This window comes from Lipophrys pholis (genome assembly GCF_963383615.2).
Source record: "Lipophrys pholis genome assembly, chromosome: 1".
NCBI classification, from domain to species: domain Eukaryota; kingdom Metazoa; phylum Chordata; class Actinopteri; order Blenniiformes; family Blenniidae; genus Lipophrys; species Lipophrys pholis.
This window is the reverse complement of record NC_137635.1, coordinates 18,807,736-18,826,008: the sequence shown is the minus strand read 5'-3', so window position 1 is coordinate 18,826,008 and position 18,273 is coordinate 18,807,736. Positions and strand designations below refer to the sequence as shown.

The following is an 18,273-nucleotide window of genomic DNA, read 5'->3' as shown; positions in this document are numbered from 1 at the left end:
CGCCTCGCAGCCGAAATGTAAACACTTCTTGGTCCCATTGACATGAACAAATAGTCAGGAAATGGTTAAATGAAGCTTAAAGGGGAGTCGAACGCTGTCAGCACCAATATAGCAGAGTTGCCACTACCATCATTCAAACACAAGCCCAGCCACATTTTCTTTTAGAGTTTGTACTTGTTCTGCGGTACTTCCGTGACATTTTCTGTCCAATGCAGTGCTGAAATGAAGCTGGTTCCAACACAAACATTTATTAATACAGCATAATATTAGTTGAAAGCTAAAAGCATGGTTGAATGACTGGCTTTTTCTATCTTGCACTGACATGTTTATTTAAATCTATTTCATCTGATGGTAATAAGACAAAACTGTTATGATTCATCTACTGTAAAATCTACACTTTTAGCATGTGGATTTCTTTAAGTTGAGTCTGATGATTTTAACATATTAGGTTTCAGTATTGTTATTCTGCAGTCTATATGTAAATTCAGTTTCAAAGTATTTGTGCATTAAACTCCATTCTGAAAAACTCTTTGAGACGGTATTAATGTGTTGACAATCACCAACAAAAGCAACTGTGAATGGAGCTGTTTTATATCAAATGACTCATATTTGAGTTTTAGGTTTTATCAAAACAAGAGGTTGTGTTTCCCCCGACATGGATCGCTTTGTCAAAACAATCCCAGTGACACTTCACAAAATAGACAGAAATGAATTGACGCTATTGTGTCTGTGCCTTCAGAGTTGTTCTTATAATTACCGGAGCTTTTTCTTTGTCAGCTAATTGGAAGTCTTCATGAGTTAATCCCCAAAACTTTTGTGAAACGATCACGTTTCATTGCAGAATTCTTTCATCATTAAAATACATTCAGATTGAGTTTGCAGAGGCCATAGACACAGTCCGTTTTTAGCATTATGGCATAGCGTTTATAGTGTATGCTCATGTCATAACCATAAATATGTTAGAAATTGTGTAGCCATGTAAAAAAGTGTGTGTTTTTTCCTGCAGTATTGATAAATTGATAAATAAAACAGTGAGCCAACAATAATATCACAGACATCCATTGAGAAAATACGACAGGTTTCATTGATCGGTAGCGAGACTCAATGAGGAAAGTGACTACATATGTGTATGAAAATAGTTTGGGTCATGTAGATCGCTTGTCTAAAAAATTGCACTTGAAACATCAGACGTTCCTACCAGCGGAGGTGCTGCGTGGGAGGACGGGCAGGGGGTCCGACGCTCCGTCCACTCGGGGGGTGAAGCCCGGCACGACGGCCGTGGCCGTGCTGATCTCCCGCAGCAGGCTGCTCACCCCCTGGGTGGACTCCTTCAGCAGGCTGCCGATGCCCTGCGTGGACTCCTTGAGGAGGTGGGACACCGAGGGCCCTCCTCGCGTCACCCCACCGTTCAGGTCGCTGTTGTCGATGTTGACGGCAAACAGGATGGAGTTCAATCCTGCGGAGAGGGAGAGAAGTCATGTGTTTGAGGCTCAGACCTGCTGAATCACAGGAAACTTTCAAACATTGCCGAATCAGCTGAATTAAAACTATCCGCATGTGTTTGCAAAGCAAAGAAGGCTCTGGCATAAGATCAGTGGTGTATACTTTTAATATTTTAACGTTTATTTTCGCCCCAGTTGTGCTCATCAATATTTTAAACAGCAGGAGCACAGAATGGCTTAGTCCACCAAATTACAGCAAACTCAGTCAGGCTAAACAAAACGAAAGTTTGCTGATCAACCGACCTGCTTTTACAAAGAGATGTCTTCATGTGAGGAAGATTTGATCAGTACACAGCTTTAAAACAACAGCGCTGTGAATTCATTATTTCTACATTCACATTAGGAATGCAGCAAAGCTTTAAGAAGTTTGCTTTCTAGCAAATTACCCGTATTTTTCCATTATTATTGCATTATTTTTTTTCCTCTTCTACTTTCAACTACTGTCACGCCTCCCAAACATACACACAGCCCTACAAGAAGCCATTCACAAGTTTGTGTGTGTTTTTAAAATATTGAATTTGTGAAAACGATGCAGGTAAAATACAAACTCACCTGCCGCCATGGTGGGAAGCATACTTGCTCTCTCTTCATCGAGAATAAACGCCCAGTCTTCATAGTAAGTTCTAGATCGCAGGGAAAAGGTAGCATTCACCACACATAAAAACTTTTCTTTTCCGGCTGTGAGAAGATACTTCTAGATATTGTACATTATTAACGGGATGATTGAGAAATTTCCCAGACATGTACCAAGTGAGCACAGAACATATCTTCACCTAAACACAAACATTTCTCCATTGAGGGCCTTCATTTTTCTCCCCAACGTACTCAAGTTTAGTTCCCCACCAGTATGGCAGTACTAACCCCAGACGTGGGCGGTCCGCCAGCAGCGTGTGCAGGTAGCGCTCCAGCGAGTGTTCGTTGAGGGCGCAACGCAGCCAGGCTCGACCCCGGCCCAGCTCGGAGGAGATGTGACGCAGGGAGTAGAAACGCTGGAGCTCGTGGCGGTTCAGATGCTCCTTCACGTGGAACCAGAAAGTCAACTCTGGAACCGGAGAAGGAGCACAAAGCAGGCAGGAGAGTGGGAAAAGAATAAGGAAAAGGGACAAAGAAATAGAGTCAATTTAATCCTATTTGGGGAAAAACAACCTTTGAGTTGCAGAATGAGTTCAAAAGGTTTGTTAAAGTTGCCACAATAAAACTTCTTGAGACCGGAGGTTCAACACATCTGCATTCTCATTAAGAAATCATCCTGCCGTCTTACCCGTCGCCTCTTTATACTCTGCTCTCACCCTTTTTGTTCTTTTCTGTAGCAGAGAGCTGAACCCTGAAAGACGAGGTACGTTTAATGTAAAGTTTCCCGGCCGTGGTAATTAACAGGGATAGTCGTCGTGGAACTCGTTTGCATACAGTTATTGTATGACCTCAGAATAAATGCTTTAAAATCCCGGTTGCTATTTCTAGCCTTGTCAAAAGGCCCCGACTTCATTAGGGAGTTCCAAATCCACGAGTGGCGCCACATCCACTCTTCTAATTGACTGTGAAATTCAAGAAAATGTCAGATATGCTAATGGTTATGTGGCGGAAACCATTAGAGGCGTCATGTATCGCCCCTCCGAATTCAATTAATGCCCACGTGGCTCTTACGCACTCCAGGAAGGACAGTTTAGTGTAATGTGAAGATAATGTCTCAACTGGCCAGATGGTCTTTGAAAGTGGTTCTGATGGCTGCAAATGCAATTTAATGCTGGAAAGTGGAAGAAGCAGTGAAGCTGTGTGAAGTCTCAGAGAGAGACACACACACACACACTCCAACACACATTGGTTTTACAGCCGTTAATGAGCACATGGCTGGAGGAGAAGAAAGAAAACCTACACCGGCGACAGGAGAACATGCAAACTCTGCACAAAGAAATCCACCCAGAAGGTTCAAAGCAGGCGAGACGACCACTACACATCCTCATCTCGTATGTCAGCAAGGAGGATGCAGGGTGTATGATTATATTTCACTATAAAACGAAGTCAGGAACCCTAAAGATTTTTAATTATTTAGTCACCTCTGACAATAGTGACGGATATTATCAGACACTGACCTTCAATACGGGTTGTGTGAGTACACCCAATTTGATCCGAGGAAACGTGATCTTTATTTCCCGTTACACAAGGAGCACAACTCCTTTCAATCGTGTAACTACTGCATAGTATTGTGTCCTGTTAACGCAGGTGAATCAACATTAAAACACATCAATCGGTTGGTCATTTTATGAAGTTGGGCCAGCGAAGATCTTGAAAACATCATCGTCAGAGTCATTTCTGCACCATGAAATATGTTTATATTGAGTTTATTTGATCAAAAGTGATTATAAAGTGAACAAGCATAGGCATACAAAGTATGACAGTTCCAGGCTTTCATATAAGAATAACGTAAAACACCCAGAGTGAGCTTCTACATGCTGCATGTGATCTTAAGAGATATTGGTACGACTTTCACTTTAATACGTCAGTGTTGACAGCAGCCCTGCTGGAGAATGTGGGGGGGGGGGGTTCAAGCCCAGCATGCCCAGAAAATACAGCCGACGGCTGTGCCTTTAGGAATAAAAACAACAGATCGAAGTTCAACACTTAATTTTTCAGTCTCTGGGGGACTATAAAAAGATCAGTCAAAGGTTGACGGTCATAAACATGATTTCTCAAGCATTTGAGGGTAAATAAGGAGAATCCTGAAAGTGAGAATGACGAGAAATACTAAAGTGACGAATACAATATTCAGACACCAGTTGTTTTCCCACCGCCGCGCCTTCAAATCAACTGAAAATATCCCACGTCTATCATCTCATGCACCGGTATTTCGGCACGCCAGAGGCAGTTTGGGTTCTGCGGGGTCTCGGCTGGCATTCAAAGGAAACCTTTGTCAGTCGGCGCAATGCTTTGAAAGCACCCCGCGCATGTCTGATGGCAGACTTGCCTGGTGATACCCGCCTCACCTCCCGTGCTTTTCGGCTTCCAGGCAGAGAGTCACAGCAGCTGCCCACCACAGGCAGAGATGTGAAGACGGACGGGTAAATAAAGCAGACACTTGGCTGCACACGAGTCCGCCTGTAACCTGAGCCGGGGAGTCTTGTGAACGTGCATGTAGTGATCTTTAATTGAAATGACACATCCGTTTCCCTGATGGTCAGGTTACCTCTCCGGGTCTACCTCTGGGTAAAGACAGAATGCAAAGAGAGTTTTTGCTCCTTTCATCAACTTAAGTTAACGGATCACAGCTGAGCACCTGCTTCGGACTTGCTGCTGAAGCCGGCGGCCTGTTTGAGGGCGGCGGCGGTGAGGGCCAGGCCCCTGCTCTTCCTCAGACCGTGCTGCAGCACCGCTTCAAACTGCGCACACAGGCAGATCACCCTGCAGACGCAAAAGATGGAGTTATTGGGACGATTGTGAAGATGGATTGATGAGATAAGACGCTCCGGTTTCCTGACTCATGCTCAGGAACATTCTCACGGCGCCTGAAGACACACAACTACAAACCTCCCCGGCACCAAGACACACAGGAGAACGTTTCCCAAGCATTTACGCAGCAGCTCTTCTTACCTGCTGTCTGAGTCTGTGGCAATCTCCTTTCTTCCTCCGAATCGGATTTGACACTGGAAAGATAAGAGAGGAATGATACAAGGAATACTTCTCTCATCCGTGTTTGCCTGCTGGGTTCAAGCCAAACACATGTTGGGGCGTATCTCTAACATTTCAAAGAGGATCTTATGAGCAAGTGAACATCATGGCGGGTGGGAGTGGAACTCCTGGGATCACGTTAAAGGTCAAATGGGACTAACGGCAGAATAAGTGGACTTTCAGAGGTAAACAGGCTCAATCAAAGCCTGAAGATTCACTGGCTCCTGGTCTAAGACGACTTTTTAGTGTTCTTTAATGTTTCATGTGGATCGTCTCAGTCAGGGTGCCATCTACAGGCCTCATGAGCACAGATTAGTAAAGACGTCCTTCCACTTGAACTTTTCTCTCTCCTGTTGATTTAGGTTAAACGAAGTAGGATTTCACGTTATTTTTCCTTTCAAAATACCAACTTCCCAGACCCCTGTTCCAGCTGACATGACTTCTGTTGTACTTCATTGTATTATATTATCACTTTAACATATTTGTTACTGATTATATACACAATTATATTTATTCCGACACACTCGATGCTTTCATTGTATCCTGTGCAGTGATAATAATGTTCCTCTTTTCTTCATTTATGGTCGACTTGATGTCATATGACAAGTGACGATATATTATCAGTACACGGATTGTGTACTTGTAACATTCTTTGTTTGAGGTTTCTAGAAAACGTTGCCAAGGGAATGCATTCACAACCTTCTCCAATTCACAGGTAGGTTGTTTTTTTTTTTATGTCTCTGCATTCGATACAAAGTCCAACCAGGCTTTTCTAATCCACATTCACTTTCTTTCTCATTCAATGGCATCGCATCAAACTGCATCGAATGTTGCTTTGGCTCGGCAACATAAGCAAAGAGTGGGGAAACGTTATCACCGCTGCAATTCTGTCACGTCACGTTTGGCTACGTTAAAAAACAAAAATAGTTGCACTCAAGCCTCAATAGTCAGTTAACTGCTAAGGAAGTTCTAAAAGTTTCTCACCTTTGTGCAAAAAAAAAAAACCTGGTTGTGCGCTGTTGCAGCCCAGTGAGTTTGGAGCTTTACTTCCTCTGTTGTGTTTTAAGTTCAGATCAAAATAATCAAAACCACTTCAGACACTACAAAGTGTGGTCAGCATCAGACAAATGTCAGCTTCCCTCTTTATCCAGTGAGAATCACACGATTTCAACATCTAACATGCAGCTACGATCAAGTGCATCCGAGAATGGCGTCGCCCCCCTGAGATGAAGGACGTACAGGCGACAGTGACCTCACCTGTTTGACAGCATCCAGCAGCCTCTCCAGGAGGTGCTGTCTCTTCGTATCACTCTGCTGAGTGCCTGCGGAGAAGAACGCAGACAAACAACGCCCACTGGTGAGGGACTGAGAAAACTAATGGGACGCAGACTCGGTTTCTGACTCACGGCTTGTTAAAGTATTTAATTATTCATGTACAGGGGCTGAGGAAGACGCTGAACTGGCGTCAGAAGGTGTGTAGCCCCAAGGCAGGCTTTGACTTCGCATCGTTTCATGCAGCTTCATGGACGTCTGTAGTGAAAGAGTCTCTTCAAATGTTCAGAAAAAGACAAACATGTCTTCTCAATTAGTTATTGAGCTTAAAAATTAACTAAATAATTTGAGTCACGGTACAACCTGGACAGGTCGCAAGTCCATCCCAAACACACAGAGACACACTGCGTCTGTCAGGGTGGACAAACGGCCTCTTTTTTGTGTCCAAAACACGCAAGGTTTCTTTTTGTAAAAATATCAGGTTTTCGTTGTGTGTGGGTTTTTGTTTTTTAAGTGTACTCTGGTACTTTTGTTGTGTCTTTGCCGTAAGCAAGTACACTTTGACGAGGTGTCAAGTACCATGGGGCTTGTCAATCAAAATATGGTCGCACTAATCTACAAGCAATTTAGTACAAAGAGGCAATTGGAGTTTCCCAAGAAAAGCAACACTCACACAGGGAGAACATGCAAACTCTAGAAAGAAGTGAGAAACACACTGGAAATGAGGCAGAGACACTATTGCCAGATTATTTTTCATTTAAGTAAAATAATAGGGAGAAAAGTGTGAAATTATTGAAAGTTGTGCACACTACATATTAATCTCAAAGTGTGAAAGCAGCTTTCCACGTGTCCACTGTTTCCTACAAGAGCTCAATGATGCTGCCTTGCTCAAGGGCACCATTTGAAGAAAGATCCAAGTCACTTTCTACTAATCACATGCTTACATCTGCCCCCGGCTTGGGGATCGTTCCCATTGTACATATTTATTCTAGTTTCAGTGGTGAGTAAAGTCAACAAGGTGGACTTCTCCTTTCAGTTCATCCATTTAAAAATAACTTGCTGTCACGGTGAGTCTGTGCAGCTTGTGGATGGGAGATAATTTTGCAGATATGCAAAGTGTATTTACATAAAGAGCGGTCACCGATGGGAGGTTTGAATGCCTGAAAAAAGTGCATCCATGCAGAAGGGTTTAACTCTTAATTCAAGTCTTTTTACAGGCCAACCAGGCAGTGACTGTAGATTTGGGGGAAGTGGCAGCAGAGTCACAGACTCGTTGAAAAGCACATGAGAAGTTGATGAATCTTTTCTTGCTTGCATGTGGTGGTTGTCTGAGTGACACACAAAACCCCCGAACTCACCGTTCATGCTGGTAGCCGCCCTCTGATCGCAGACACACCGGGACCGGTGGAACTCATCCCTTTCTGCGGCTCGGATTCACCCACAGACCCGAGGCTGGAGCTTCGCCAGGGCCTGCTGCGCCTCTGTGGCCGAGGAGAACGCACCCAACCTCGGCGTGGGGGACTGATGCTCAGTCGGTGGACAGCGAGGCCTGCCGGGGAGCCGCCGGGCCTGGCAGGCTACCACAGGCCGGCATGAGTTGTTTTCACGGCCCGAATAACAGAGAACACCTGAGTTCTCCCCGTGGTGGAAGGAAAAAGTGGAGGATTTCTGGAATAAACGGAGTGTTTTCAGTTTACAGCCTGTGACACGGCGGAAAAAAAAGGGAAACGAAGTCACGTGACACAACACAGGGCCGTCATATGACGGCGCGGGGCTGCTGGGAAATGTAGTCCTTTAACAAACTACCGCATTGAAGACTTTCAGGTGTCAAAGCACCGGTTCGCGAGACTGGAAATCTCACATTCTCTCTCACACACACACACACACACACACACACACACACACACACACACACACACACACACACACACACACACACACACACACACACACACTTCTGGCCCCAGCTTAAAATCTGATATACGATGCACTTTGGCCAGTAATATAAATTTTCTACAATATAATATGATACGATATAATATAATATAATATAATATAATATAAATTAATCACTTTCCAAGAGAATTATTAAGTAAATTGTTTAAATTATGAAAAACAATTAGAATAGAATAGAATAGAATAGAATAGAAACACAAAAATGTTCACTTTTTCTCCAGAGCAAAGACAGAACAATAAGGACACACTGGATGATAAATAAATATAACTAGTGCTCCTGGTTTGTACACTGCAAAATGCACCTTTTTGGTATTTTAACTATACATATACTATATAAATACATTAATGTTGTCATAAGAAAAAACTGAGACCTAGAACTGAACAGCAGATGGCAGCAATGCAGGATTGAACGTTATATTAATGCTACAAAGAAGGTAAACGTTTATGAAGGATAACTTTATTCGTTACCCACCCACGCTGCTATGAGTTGATATAAAAACACAGATTTGAAGTTTTATTTCACTGACTTGCACAAATGAAGTTTGAATTTGACCGTATGTGGCTTCAGAACACAAATGTCTTTGACAACCTTTCTCCACAGTTAATAGGAATCGTAATCAATGGGAGCCCATTTACTATTTATTGAGAGTATTTATGCATGGCATAAATAGTAAAGTTAAAAAAAAGAGATTAAATCTAAATTCACTTTCACCATCAGGTGACTTATGAAGAAACGGCTGTCTGCTACTTCCACACAAAAATATAAAAAAAAGATTTATATTTCCATAGTGTAATTGTAACACACACATTGAAATAAGTGAGATAATGGCGTTAATGAAAAGAGGATTTCTGTTCCATATCTTACAGTCTATACAGTGTACACATCATCTTGCACCCAAAGAAACAAAACAATGAACAACTATACAAACTATACATTATTCAAAAAGTGACTCTGATCAGTTTTACATTCACTCACGAGTGATTTGTCATACGTTGTCAAATGATTTTAAACATTTTAATGTGACTTTTCAGCATTTGGAAAAATAGAAACATTTTAACACTTTCTAAGTGTTAAAATCAGCTTCATGGGAGTTCATTCACAACTAAGTGTTGTCTGTAGTTTCTCCAACAAACTGTGGTCACGTCTGTCCTCTTCTACCACTGATACTACATTCACTTTCAAAATACATTTTTCCAATCTTCTATGAGCAAACCTTAGTTTTTTGTTCTTAGTTGATGGAAGTGGAACCCGGTGTGTTCTTCTGCTGCTGTCGATCATTACCTTCGAGGTTCAACTTGGCCTTCTGTGAGAAGACAGTCAAACTTTGGTTGAAATACAAGTTGGTATTTGCATCAACAAGGCATTTTGTCCCAGAGAGCTGCTACCCACTAGATATTCTCTTGTTATTTGAACATTCTTTATGGATCAGCAGTTTCTGAGACACTCGGACCAGCAGGTCTGGCACCAACAAGTCTCCAAGTGTCTGAATCCATTAGGTTGCATGTGATTGGCTGATTCGCTAGTATATGGAAAGATTAACATGATGGTTGGTGAGTGTATGTTTTGATTCCTGTTACTTTCTCTTTATTGAAGCAAAATGACTGCTGTTTTTATTCTTAGGAATAATAGTTAAAATGAATAAATGAGCAGGTTTTATGTCTTGAGACGAAGTTCAGAAAGTAATCTTGGTTTAATGAATAACTTATATAGAAGTGATTTCAAAGATAGAGGGCTGCATTGAGAAAAACGAGAGAAGTGAATCTATCTATCTATCTATCTATCTATCTATCTATCTATCTATCTATCTATCTATCTATCTATCTATCTATCTATCTATCTGTCTGTCTATCTATCTAACTATCTATCTGTCTATCTATCTATCTATCTCTTTTGTCTAGTAGTTGAAAATACACAAGTTACAATCTTTTTTAGTGATCAATCACATCAAACACACAAAACTCAAATGAGAGAATTTATAAACATATTATTGTCTGTTATACATAAATAGATATTCTGAATTGGATTAGATGAAAGTCTTTTACACATTTCCACTCACAAGGTGAAAAAACAAGCTTGAATGTTCCTGTATTTAAGTTGTGGCGTATCCTTCTTCCGGCAGCAGAAAAACCCACAAACGTCTATTTCCAGCTGCTTCAAATCAAACCTGCACACTGTTCACAGGGAACTTTGGACCATCGGAGGATGTTTGATGTCAACAGACGGCTTCATGTGGTGCTGCAGTATCTCCGTTGGGACTAGATGTCAGTTTGTAGTCATTCTGTCTTTCATCCATTCCCGCATTTAGGGTCACTGACCAGCAGACAAACGTGGACCTTGAGGACAATTGGAGGCTGAATTCTGTGAACCTAATATGATGGATCACAGCTCGTCCAGATACCCTGAAGCTTGGACGTTAACACATCTCTTATCATTCCATTCATGATAAATCAAATCATCGTCATGAGAATAAAAAGCCTGTGGTGAGATCGCTGTGGTCATTCAAAACAATGATATTTTGTGCAAAGTTTACATCTTATCAGGAAGATAAGAGCATGTGGATCTTATCTAGATAAGATAGAAATGTTGGTTAATCATTGCAGTTGCATGTGAGCAAAGACAAAACAGTTAAACGTTAAATAACAATAACAAGTTCAAACATCCGACTTCAGTGCTGCTCAGTGTCTGCGAGGCTTTAGCTCATATGAACAGCGTTTCCCTCACAATGTCCTTTGACGAGGAGTCGATGGAGCCGTCGAAGATCGTGGAGAGCGACACCTCAGTGTTTGCGGGTCTGTTTGTGCCTGCGGGGTTCTCTCTGGTAGATCTACGACTCTTCCTGAAAGAGCTCCGGATCCTGCTGGAGAGGCGCTGGGACGCCTGCCTCACCACGCGGCTGAATCCCCGGTTCTTCATCTTGGTCAGGCCCACGTCGTCCTCCAGCTCCTCGGGCGGCACGTCGATGTTGCCCGAGTACCAGAACACCCACCAGATCAGGCTGAGGAAAATGACGATGGCCCCGGCGTAGATGAACAGGTCGTGAATTGGAAGCCCCCCGAACACCCCCACCAACATGATGAAGACGCCAAGTATGTCGTGGGCCACAGCAAACCAGAAGGAGCACTTGCAGCGGCCGACTCCTTCATGCGTCTTCTCCATGATCGGCTCAACCTGTACGGATATGGACATTATGGCCGCAGAGGTTCTCCCAAATATTTAATCCAGATTCAGAAACAAGCCCAAAAGCACCAGCTGCTGCAGGACTATGAAGTGTACTCCTCACTCACTGATAGATGCAGCCGGCTGGGGCGCTGGTCAAAGTACAATGTACACAAGTGGTTATCAGTGACAGCCACACCATGCTGGCTGTATTGGATGTGTCAGAGGTGGTGATTGCATCATCATCTGACCAAAACAGAATTGCAGTTCTTACATCATGGAGTCATTTCCATCTTCTGTGTGTGCTGCATGGATGAGGCTTTTCCTCTGGCGTTTCTCCTTCAGGATTGGGATCCACACCAGCCCCACCACCAGGAACATCAGCCCGATGGACACGCAGGCCGAGGCCACAGAGCGCAAAGAGTCACTGGCCCCAAAGGGCTGAAAAAGAAAGAGGAGAGAGCCCGCAGTGGACATCAGAGAGCCCATCACCATCACAATGATGGGTTTGTGGAGGTGGGCCCAGCCTGAGGCTTCTTCTGCAGGTTGGGGCTCAGGACACATGAGCTGACCTCCAGGGTGATCTGGAAATAAAGTTTCTCCAACTGAGTCCATGGTTGAAACGCCCATTGATGCTCCGTTTATCTCCTTGATAAACCTTTCATACAACAAGCATGAAAAAATCCGAACATCAATACTTCTCCAACTGTGAATTATCTTCAGCCTCCGTCTGTGAGAAGATCAGTTGCACATGCAGTCACATGAGGACGAGACATCATCCGCGTGATGACCAAGTGTCTGATGATGCATCTCCTATTCTCCTGCCCAGTAACCCGTGAACATGCTGTAATTCCAGATGGCCCACCACTCCCCCACAGCTGAGGACGCACATAGAGACCCAGCCCACCTGCTCTCAATATCATCATCAATAATTGGCTGGCCTTAGCCATCATCATCTGGTTACATTAGCCCACCAAAGCAAACATAAGGTCCTCATCAATGCAGGGGAGGAAATGTACATTTCCATATTTGCACTGTAGGTTTAACATTCTATGATGTTGTGGCAGTGCAAAGCTTAATTTACTGGAAATACTTCTCAATATTACATGTGAGTTGCAGGCAGCAGCTGCACAAAGTCTGGTTCTATTGACAAAAGACATGTCACCTGATACTGCAGGCGACTCACCTGATGGCAACAAGCAAACACTTGTCAAGGCTGACCAGGCTTCATATTTAGTCTAACAAATCGCTCAATGTTGATTCTGTGATACTAAATGATACTTTCACATGATAGGTCAAATACAAATTGTACGTTAAAAGCCCTAAAATGAGCCTTACCAAGGTTTTATATTTTTTATTTGAGCATCTCATTTCACAATGAAACAATCATACAGACAGTAATCACCACCATCTCACTCTCACTCACAAAGCTTATATAGCTTGCTAGTTTCCACCACAGCAGTTTCAAAGCGATTTAAATGATCAATGTGAGGTTTAATGTCCTGTGCAAGCTCACTAACACACGGACAGGGTCAATATGGGGAATCGAACCACTAACATCAAGATTGGAAGAAAACCTGCTCCACCAACTGAGCCACAGCCAGCCTGGGAACTTTCAAAATAATTTGAAGATTATGTTTTTCAACCTACAAATAGAATTCTACAAGATTTTGTCCAGAACCATTCCTTTAAATGTCCCAATTCTTTATTTTATCACACAGGATTGCCGTATATATGACATTTACAGTACGGGTATTAAACACTTTCAAAATTAAAAAGGAAATACTGACTTGGGTTTTACCGCTGATGGAAAGAAAACATTTCAATGATAAATGGAGTTAATTTATGTAGCATTTTCCAGAGTTTATCCATATTGAAAATTGTCACTCGTTTTTAATGATTCAGTTCTTTGTGGTGGCTTGTTTGGCTGCTACTCAGAGAATTTACAACCGGTATTGGTCCTCCACTCAAATGTCCCAGACATGAGACTGAGCAGGTTTGGGGTAGGTCATGGCCAAAGGATTTCACAAAGCACTGTGTGTACGCTCCCATTTGCACAGGACTAGAATACGTGTGTGGTTTGGTTCCATAAGCTCCAACAAGCCTGTTTTTGCTTTTAATCTGGGATGTAATAAAGTATTAAATCTGATTTGTTTAAACAAATTCTCTCTATTTCTGAGTGCGTTGTAGATTTGATTTCTAGTTGTACATATTTTCTGAGAGGATTTTACAATATTTGCCATAAAGTGTTTTCTTAGAATTGAGCACTTATCTTCTGTAGTTCCATACGACACAACAGCCACTGTGGAAAGGACTTGAAAACGACTCGTCCTCACAATCTGATTAAGTGACCACAGAACAACCAAAGCTGACTCCAGATAAACTTTATATGGTTCATTAATAACAGACAATGTATAGATCACACCGTAAACAATGTGGTCCTTTGAATTGTGGTTTTAAGTCCATGTCGCTTTGTTCCACTCAACATCATTTCACTTTTGGCACTTTTCTTTTGACTTTGGAGTCCATCTTTCCAGGTTTCTTGGCGAGTTTCTTCTGAGCTTTTCTTCCTTTCTTCACTGCAGCAGCTTTCGGTGCTTTCTCCAGCTGCTTCTTTTTCGATGGCTTCTGCAAGACAAACAGGAGATTTGTACTACCGACTATTTAAGAACACAGAATTGCCTGAATTGAGATTGTGCGCTTAGACACTTAAGAGTCGTTAGAGCTCCTAACTCAGGGAGCTATGAATAGTGCTGACCTCCAGTTTAGGCTTTTTTCTGGGTGTTTCTATGGGAACCAGCTGTGGGATTTCTTCCTCCCCCTCCTTCTCTCCGTCCTCCGCATTCTCTTTCTTCACCTTCTTCTCTGCAGCAGTACCTTCTTTCTTTGCCGCCTTGGACTTCTTCCGTTTCTGATTTTTGTCCGCAGCGCTCTAGAAATTATACACGCGGCTGGTTATTTCACGGCACGTGTACAAGACAAGACACCAGAGGACGAGTTGGTTCTCACTTTCTTCTTGGCCTCCTGAGCGTCTTTATCCTCCAGCACAGTGAGGTGGCTCAGCTCCGAGGTGTAGATGGGCAGAGCCACCGATGTCAGACTCTTCACATGAATCAGTTTTATCACCGGTCCTTTCTGGCAGCGGGAAAGAAAAGAAAAAAGAAAATATTGCGACAAAACCAAAAAGACTGGAGAAAAATTCAAGCCGTAAAGCCGATTCAAATGAGAGCAGATGTTTTCATAGAGCTTTGTGTTTCGGTCAGGGGGATAACTTTTTGCTTTCTTTCTAGTTTTAGGAATACAATTATTTAAAAAAATAAAATAAAATACCTGAAGGGCAAAAAGAACTTTAATTGGACAATCATGTCAATACAAAACCATTTTTACTTTATATGAAGATGATCAGATATTTCAAACTAAACATAGCACACAACATAAGGAAATCGGTGCTTCTTATATTGTCGTTGCATTTCCATTTGACAATCTTATATAGTTGGAAAAGTGTGACATTGGTAAAGAACATGCATTGGTGGTATGAGCAGTTCAAGCATATTAATTGTTGCTTTCACTTGATAAACTATTCGAGAGCTCAATTCAAGTAATATCACAACTCTTGTTTTGTTGCCGGATTGTCGGCAGATGGTGGAGTAGAAAAAGAATACGAGTAGAATTGTTTGACTTTGCTCTGTGAGGGACTGAAGGCACCAGGGAGCACCTTGCCTTCACCCATAGTTGACTGGGATTAGTTTTAGTGGCACATGACTCAAAGTTGGTTAAGGTGGTAAAGAAGATGGACTAAAACTCACCGTATACAGTTTGGCCTTCACCATTTCAACAGCAGACTCAATGTTTTCTGTCAACTCGTCTGCAGTCATGCCAGAGTGACCAACACGTGCCATACTGGAAAAAAGTGCAGAGTGGAACGTGAGTCACTGTAACAGACACATCTGTGAGAATTTTAAATCAACTCTAAACACATGACTGCTAATTGTGTATCAAAGTTGTAGAGACAGTCTCCGTGGGAAGAGGAGGTCCATCTGGATTAACATTGAGTCTCTTTTGCACCAGCTTGACCCATATCAGACACACAGAACTGACAGGGTTGTACTGTAGTGCTAATTCACTATTTCAATTCTGACTTCCTGGGGAATCCAATTTTGAATTTGGCAAAACCACAAAACTGGATATAGGAGCCGGTCTGACCAGAAATGTACAAAATTCACCACAAAAACGAGGAGAAGTGAATCTCACCAGCAGCAGCCCTTCTTGGTGACCTTCATCATGGTGCCTTGAATCACTTTGTGGATGTCTCTGGCCAGATTTTTGCTTTGCAGGTTCACACTCAGCGGCTCTCTGCCAAAGACACAAACAGGATAAGAGAATACTCACAGCAACTACACACCAATAAATCATTATCCGAGTTGACACTCAATGCACATCACACGACTTCGGGTATGACACCAGTAGTACAGAAAAGACCGTTCTTACCTTTTTCTCTCATAGAAATGTTTTCCAAGGTGAGATGGCAGCAGGCGGCGAATGCGGTCATCAGAAAGGAACATGTCGAAGTTGCCCAGTAGGCGGCGCTTGGCCTCGTACGGTTTGTACTCAGTCTTCAGAACCTTGAATGGTATGACCTGCCAAAGACATGTCATAATTTGGTTTAGTGCAGGGGTGTCAAACATTTTAGTTCAGGCGCAACATATGAACATTTAAAATAGTTATGCAAAACAATACAGCGAAATGTCCAAAAAAAAATAAATGATTCCTATAACTGCTGCATTGTGCATGTTTACACAAATGTAAACAAGAACACCTGTACATATATCACATTTGCTTGCCTCTCTCCACAAGTCTAAACATGATTAAACGTGCACAATCTGCATAAAATGGGTAGATACCTCGGAGATGTACTTGACTCCTCTTTCCTCCAGCAGCCTCTTGTAAAACCTCTGTGTCTGATCTGAAGTCATGTTGGGCTCATCTCTTGTGAAGAGACAAACCTCCTCTGTGTCCGACCGTTGAGCATGGGGCAAAGGACTGGGACAGAATAAGGAGACAAACATTTTAGTAAAACACACATCCAACTAGGTGATAGAACTACAGACTCTCCATGTTATGTGGACTCACATGCGGATCGTCTGAGCTTTTCTGGGGATCTTCCACAGGGTGAACATGATACTGATGTGCTGTGTGTCGTCCAGTAAGAGTTTATCTCCTCCGGACTTCGTTTTAAGAAAAGCCTGCAAGGCTTGGACGGCTTTCTTCACCTGTTGAGGACAAAAAAGTAAGTTAAAAACACCGATAGGACTCAAGGAGTCACTGAATTAGCATTGTGGCTAAACACGTTAGCGTGCAAATAAGCCTGCTAATGCTAACTACTTTACCGAAGTTTTGCGAGAGCAAATCTTGCAAATATCAACCGAGTTTGCAGGTATGGCTTCTATCACGAAGATACGGAACCCACAAAGACAAGCAAATGATCGGAAGAAGGTGAAAATACGGTTTACCTGCGCCCGGTCCAATTTTTGTTCTGTGTTTTCCGCCATGCTGTCCGCTTCACGTGTGTGAAAGCACGCATGCGCTTAGACAGTATAACGTCACGCCATTCAAAGATTAAAACTTTATTTGTATAGCCAGTTGACAGTATCGTCAGTATCGCTTTATTTAAGACGAATCAATTATTGACGAAATTATTGAGGACAACAAGACAGTAGTTGTCTTGTAACAATTATACTTTAATGGGATTATTTCTATTTACATTTCATGTACGTTGTGGTTCTTTAGAGATACTTAGATAGCGCACCAATCTCGACCTTACAGGTGACACCAGTCAGAATCCCAGCTGAGACAAAAATGGTATCTCAAGTAAAAACATGTCAAGTTCCACGGATCAATTTGCAATTTCTTGCTGAAAAAGGGAGCCTTTTACTGCTGCAAATATTTATTTTCCTTTCTTTCAGCTGCATTAAACAAAACAAAAACAAAAAGGTCTTCAAATTATTAGTGTTGTAGTACACAAGACTGGTATTTTCAAGGTCTTGGTCTTGTCTTCGTCTCAGGTTAGGCAATCTTGACTACAACATAAAATGTATATATTAAAAAAAAAAGAAAGAAGCAAAAAGTAGTCTTAACTTTTTCTGATATCACATGAAAATTCCCTATCCAGTAAATACTCCTCTACACTATACAATCCAATTCATGGTTAGTGGCATTGATTCCTGCTTACTTTTGGTAAAGACAGGTTATACCGGGAGCTGTCTTCAGCTCATGGAAAAGTTTAGACACCATATTGGACTGTGAGACTTCCTGGAGGAAAAAAAAAGCAATTGCTTTTCCGCTAGTGAATACATTACTTTTCAATATTTATCTGACTCGAAGAAATTGAGTACTATAGTTAGTTTCAGAAGGCTAGACAGCAATAAGTGAAACAGCTTTTTTTAAAGTTGAAAATCTGTATCAGTGATTTCTATTTTAACTGTCAATCAATTCAGATAAAAAAAAAATCTTGTTGACATCTCCAAATGATCTGCAACTTCAATATTATGGGTGTTGATGACCTTGTGTGTCCTGACGATTTCACAGATTGAAAGCAACTCTGCAGGTCGCTCTGAATGACTGGCACCTCACCATGCTCAGTTTACCGTTGAAGGGAAAATGTGCACATGTAGTACTTGCCACTTATAAATATATACTGGAGAAATAATAAAAATACACCTTCCG

At 42.1% G+C, this 18,273-nt stretch overlaps 3 protein-coding genes across 3 annotated transcripts in view; all 3 read right to left on the bottom strand.

Annotated features, from left to right (window-relative positions):
* Window positions 1–8,197, bottom strand: part of snx29 (sorting nexin 29) — a 148,696-nt gene extending 140,499 nt beyond the window's left edge. The window contains exons 1-7 of the mRNA XM_080465411.1: window positions 7,796–8,197; window positions 6,423–6,487; window positions 5,088–5,140; window positions 4,774–4,898; window positions 2,364–2,544; window positions 2,055–2,125; window positions 1,199–1,456 (exon numbers count right to left, since the gene is read on the bottom strand). Coding sequence (XP_080321537.1) covers window positions 1,199–1,456; window positions 2,055–2,125; window positions 2,364–2,544; window positions 4,774–4,898; window positions 5,088–5,140; window positions 6,423–6,487; window positions 7,796–7,802 — 760 coding nt within the window. The 5' untranslated portion in view covers window positions 7,803–8,197. The remainder of the gene's footprint in view (window positions 1–1,198; window positions 1,457–2,054; window positions 2,126–2,363; window positions 2,545–4,773; window positions 4,899–5,087; window positions 5,141–6,422; window positions 6,488–7,795) is intronic.
* A 2,894-nt stretch (window positions 8,198–11,091) lies between these two features.
* LOC308121615 (transmembrane protein 238-like) lies at window positions 11,092–11,580 on the bottom strand (the record flags this gene model as incomplete). Its single annotated transcript, XM_080482954.1, has 1 exon — window positions 11,092–11,580. One exon carries the CDS (start codon window positions 11,578–11,580, stop codon window positions 11,092–11,094), a length of 489 nt encoding a protein of 162 aa, XP_080339080.1.
* Window positions 11,581–12,879: 1,299 nt separating this feature from the next.
* rsl1d1 (ribosomal L1 domain containing 1) lies at window positions 12,880–17,144 on the bottom strand. Its single transcript, XM_080485952.1, has 9 exons — window positions 17,061–17,144; window positions 16,681–16,820; window positions 16,452–16,590; window positions 16,039–16,187; window positions 15,802–15,903; window positions 15,357–15,450; window positions 14,560–14,685; window positions 14,309–14,482; window positions 12,880–14,178 (listed from the first exon to the last, which is right to left on the bottom strand). The coding sequence occupies exons 1-9, from the start codon at window positions 17,097–17,099 to the stop codon at window positions 14,038–14,040; spliced, it is 1,104 nt and encodes a 367-aa protein (XP_080342078.1). The 5' UTR covers window positions 17,100–17,144; the 3' UTR covers window positions 12,880–14,037.
* Window positions 17,145–18,273: the final 1,129 nt, after the last annotated feature.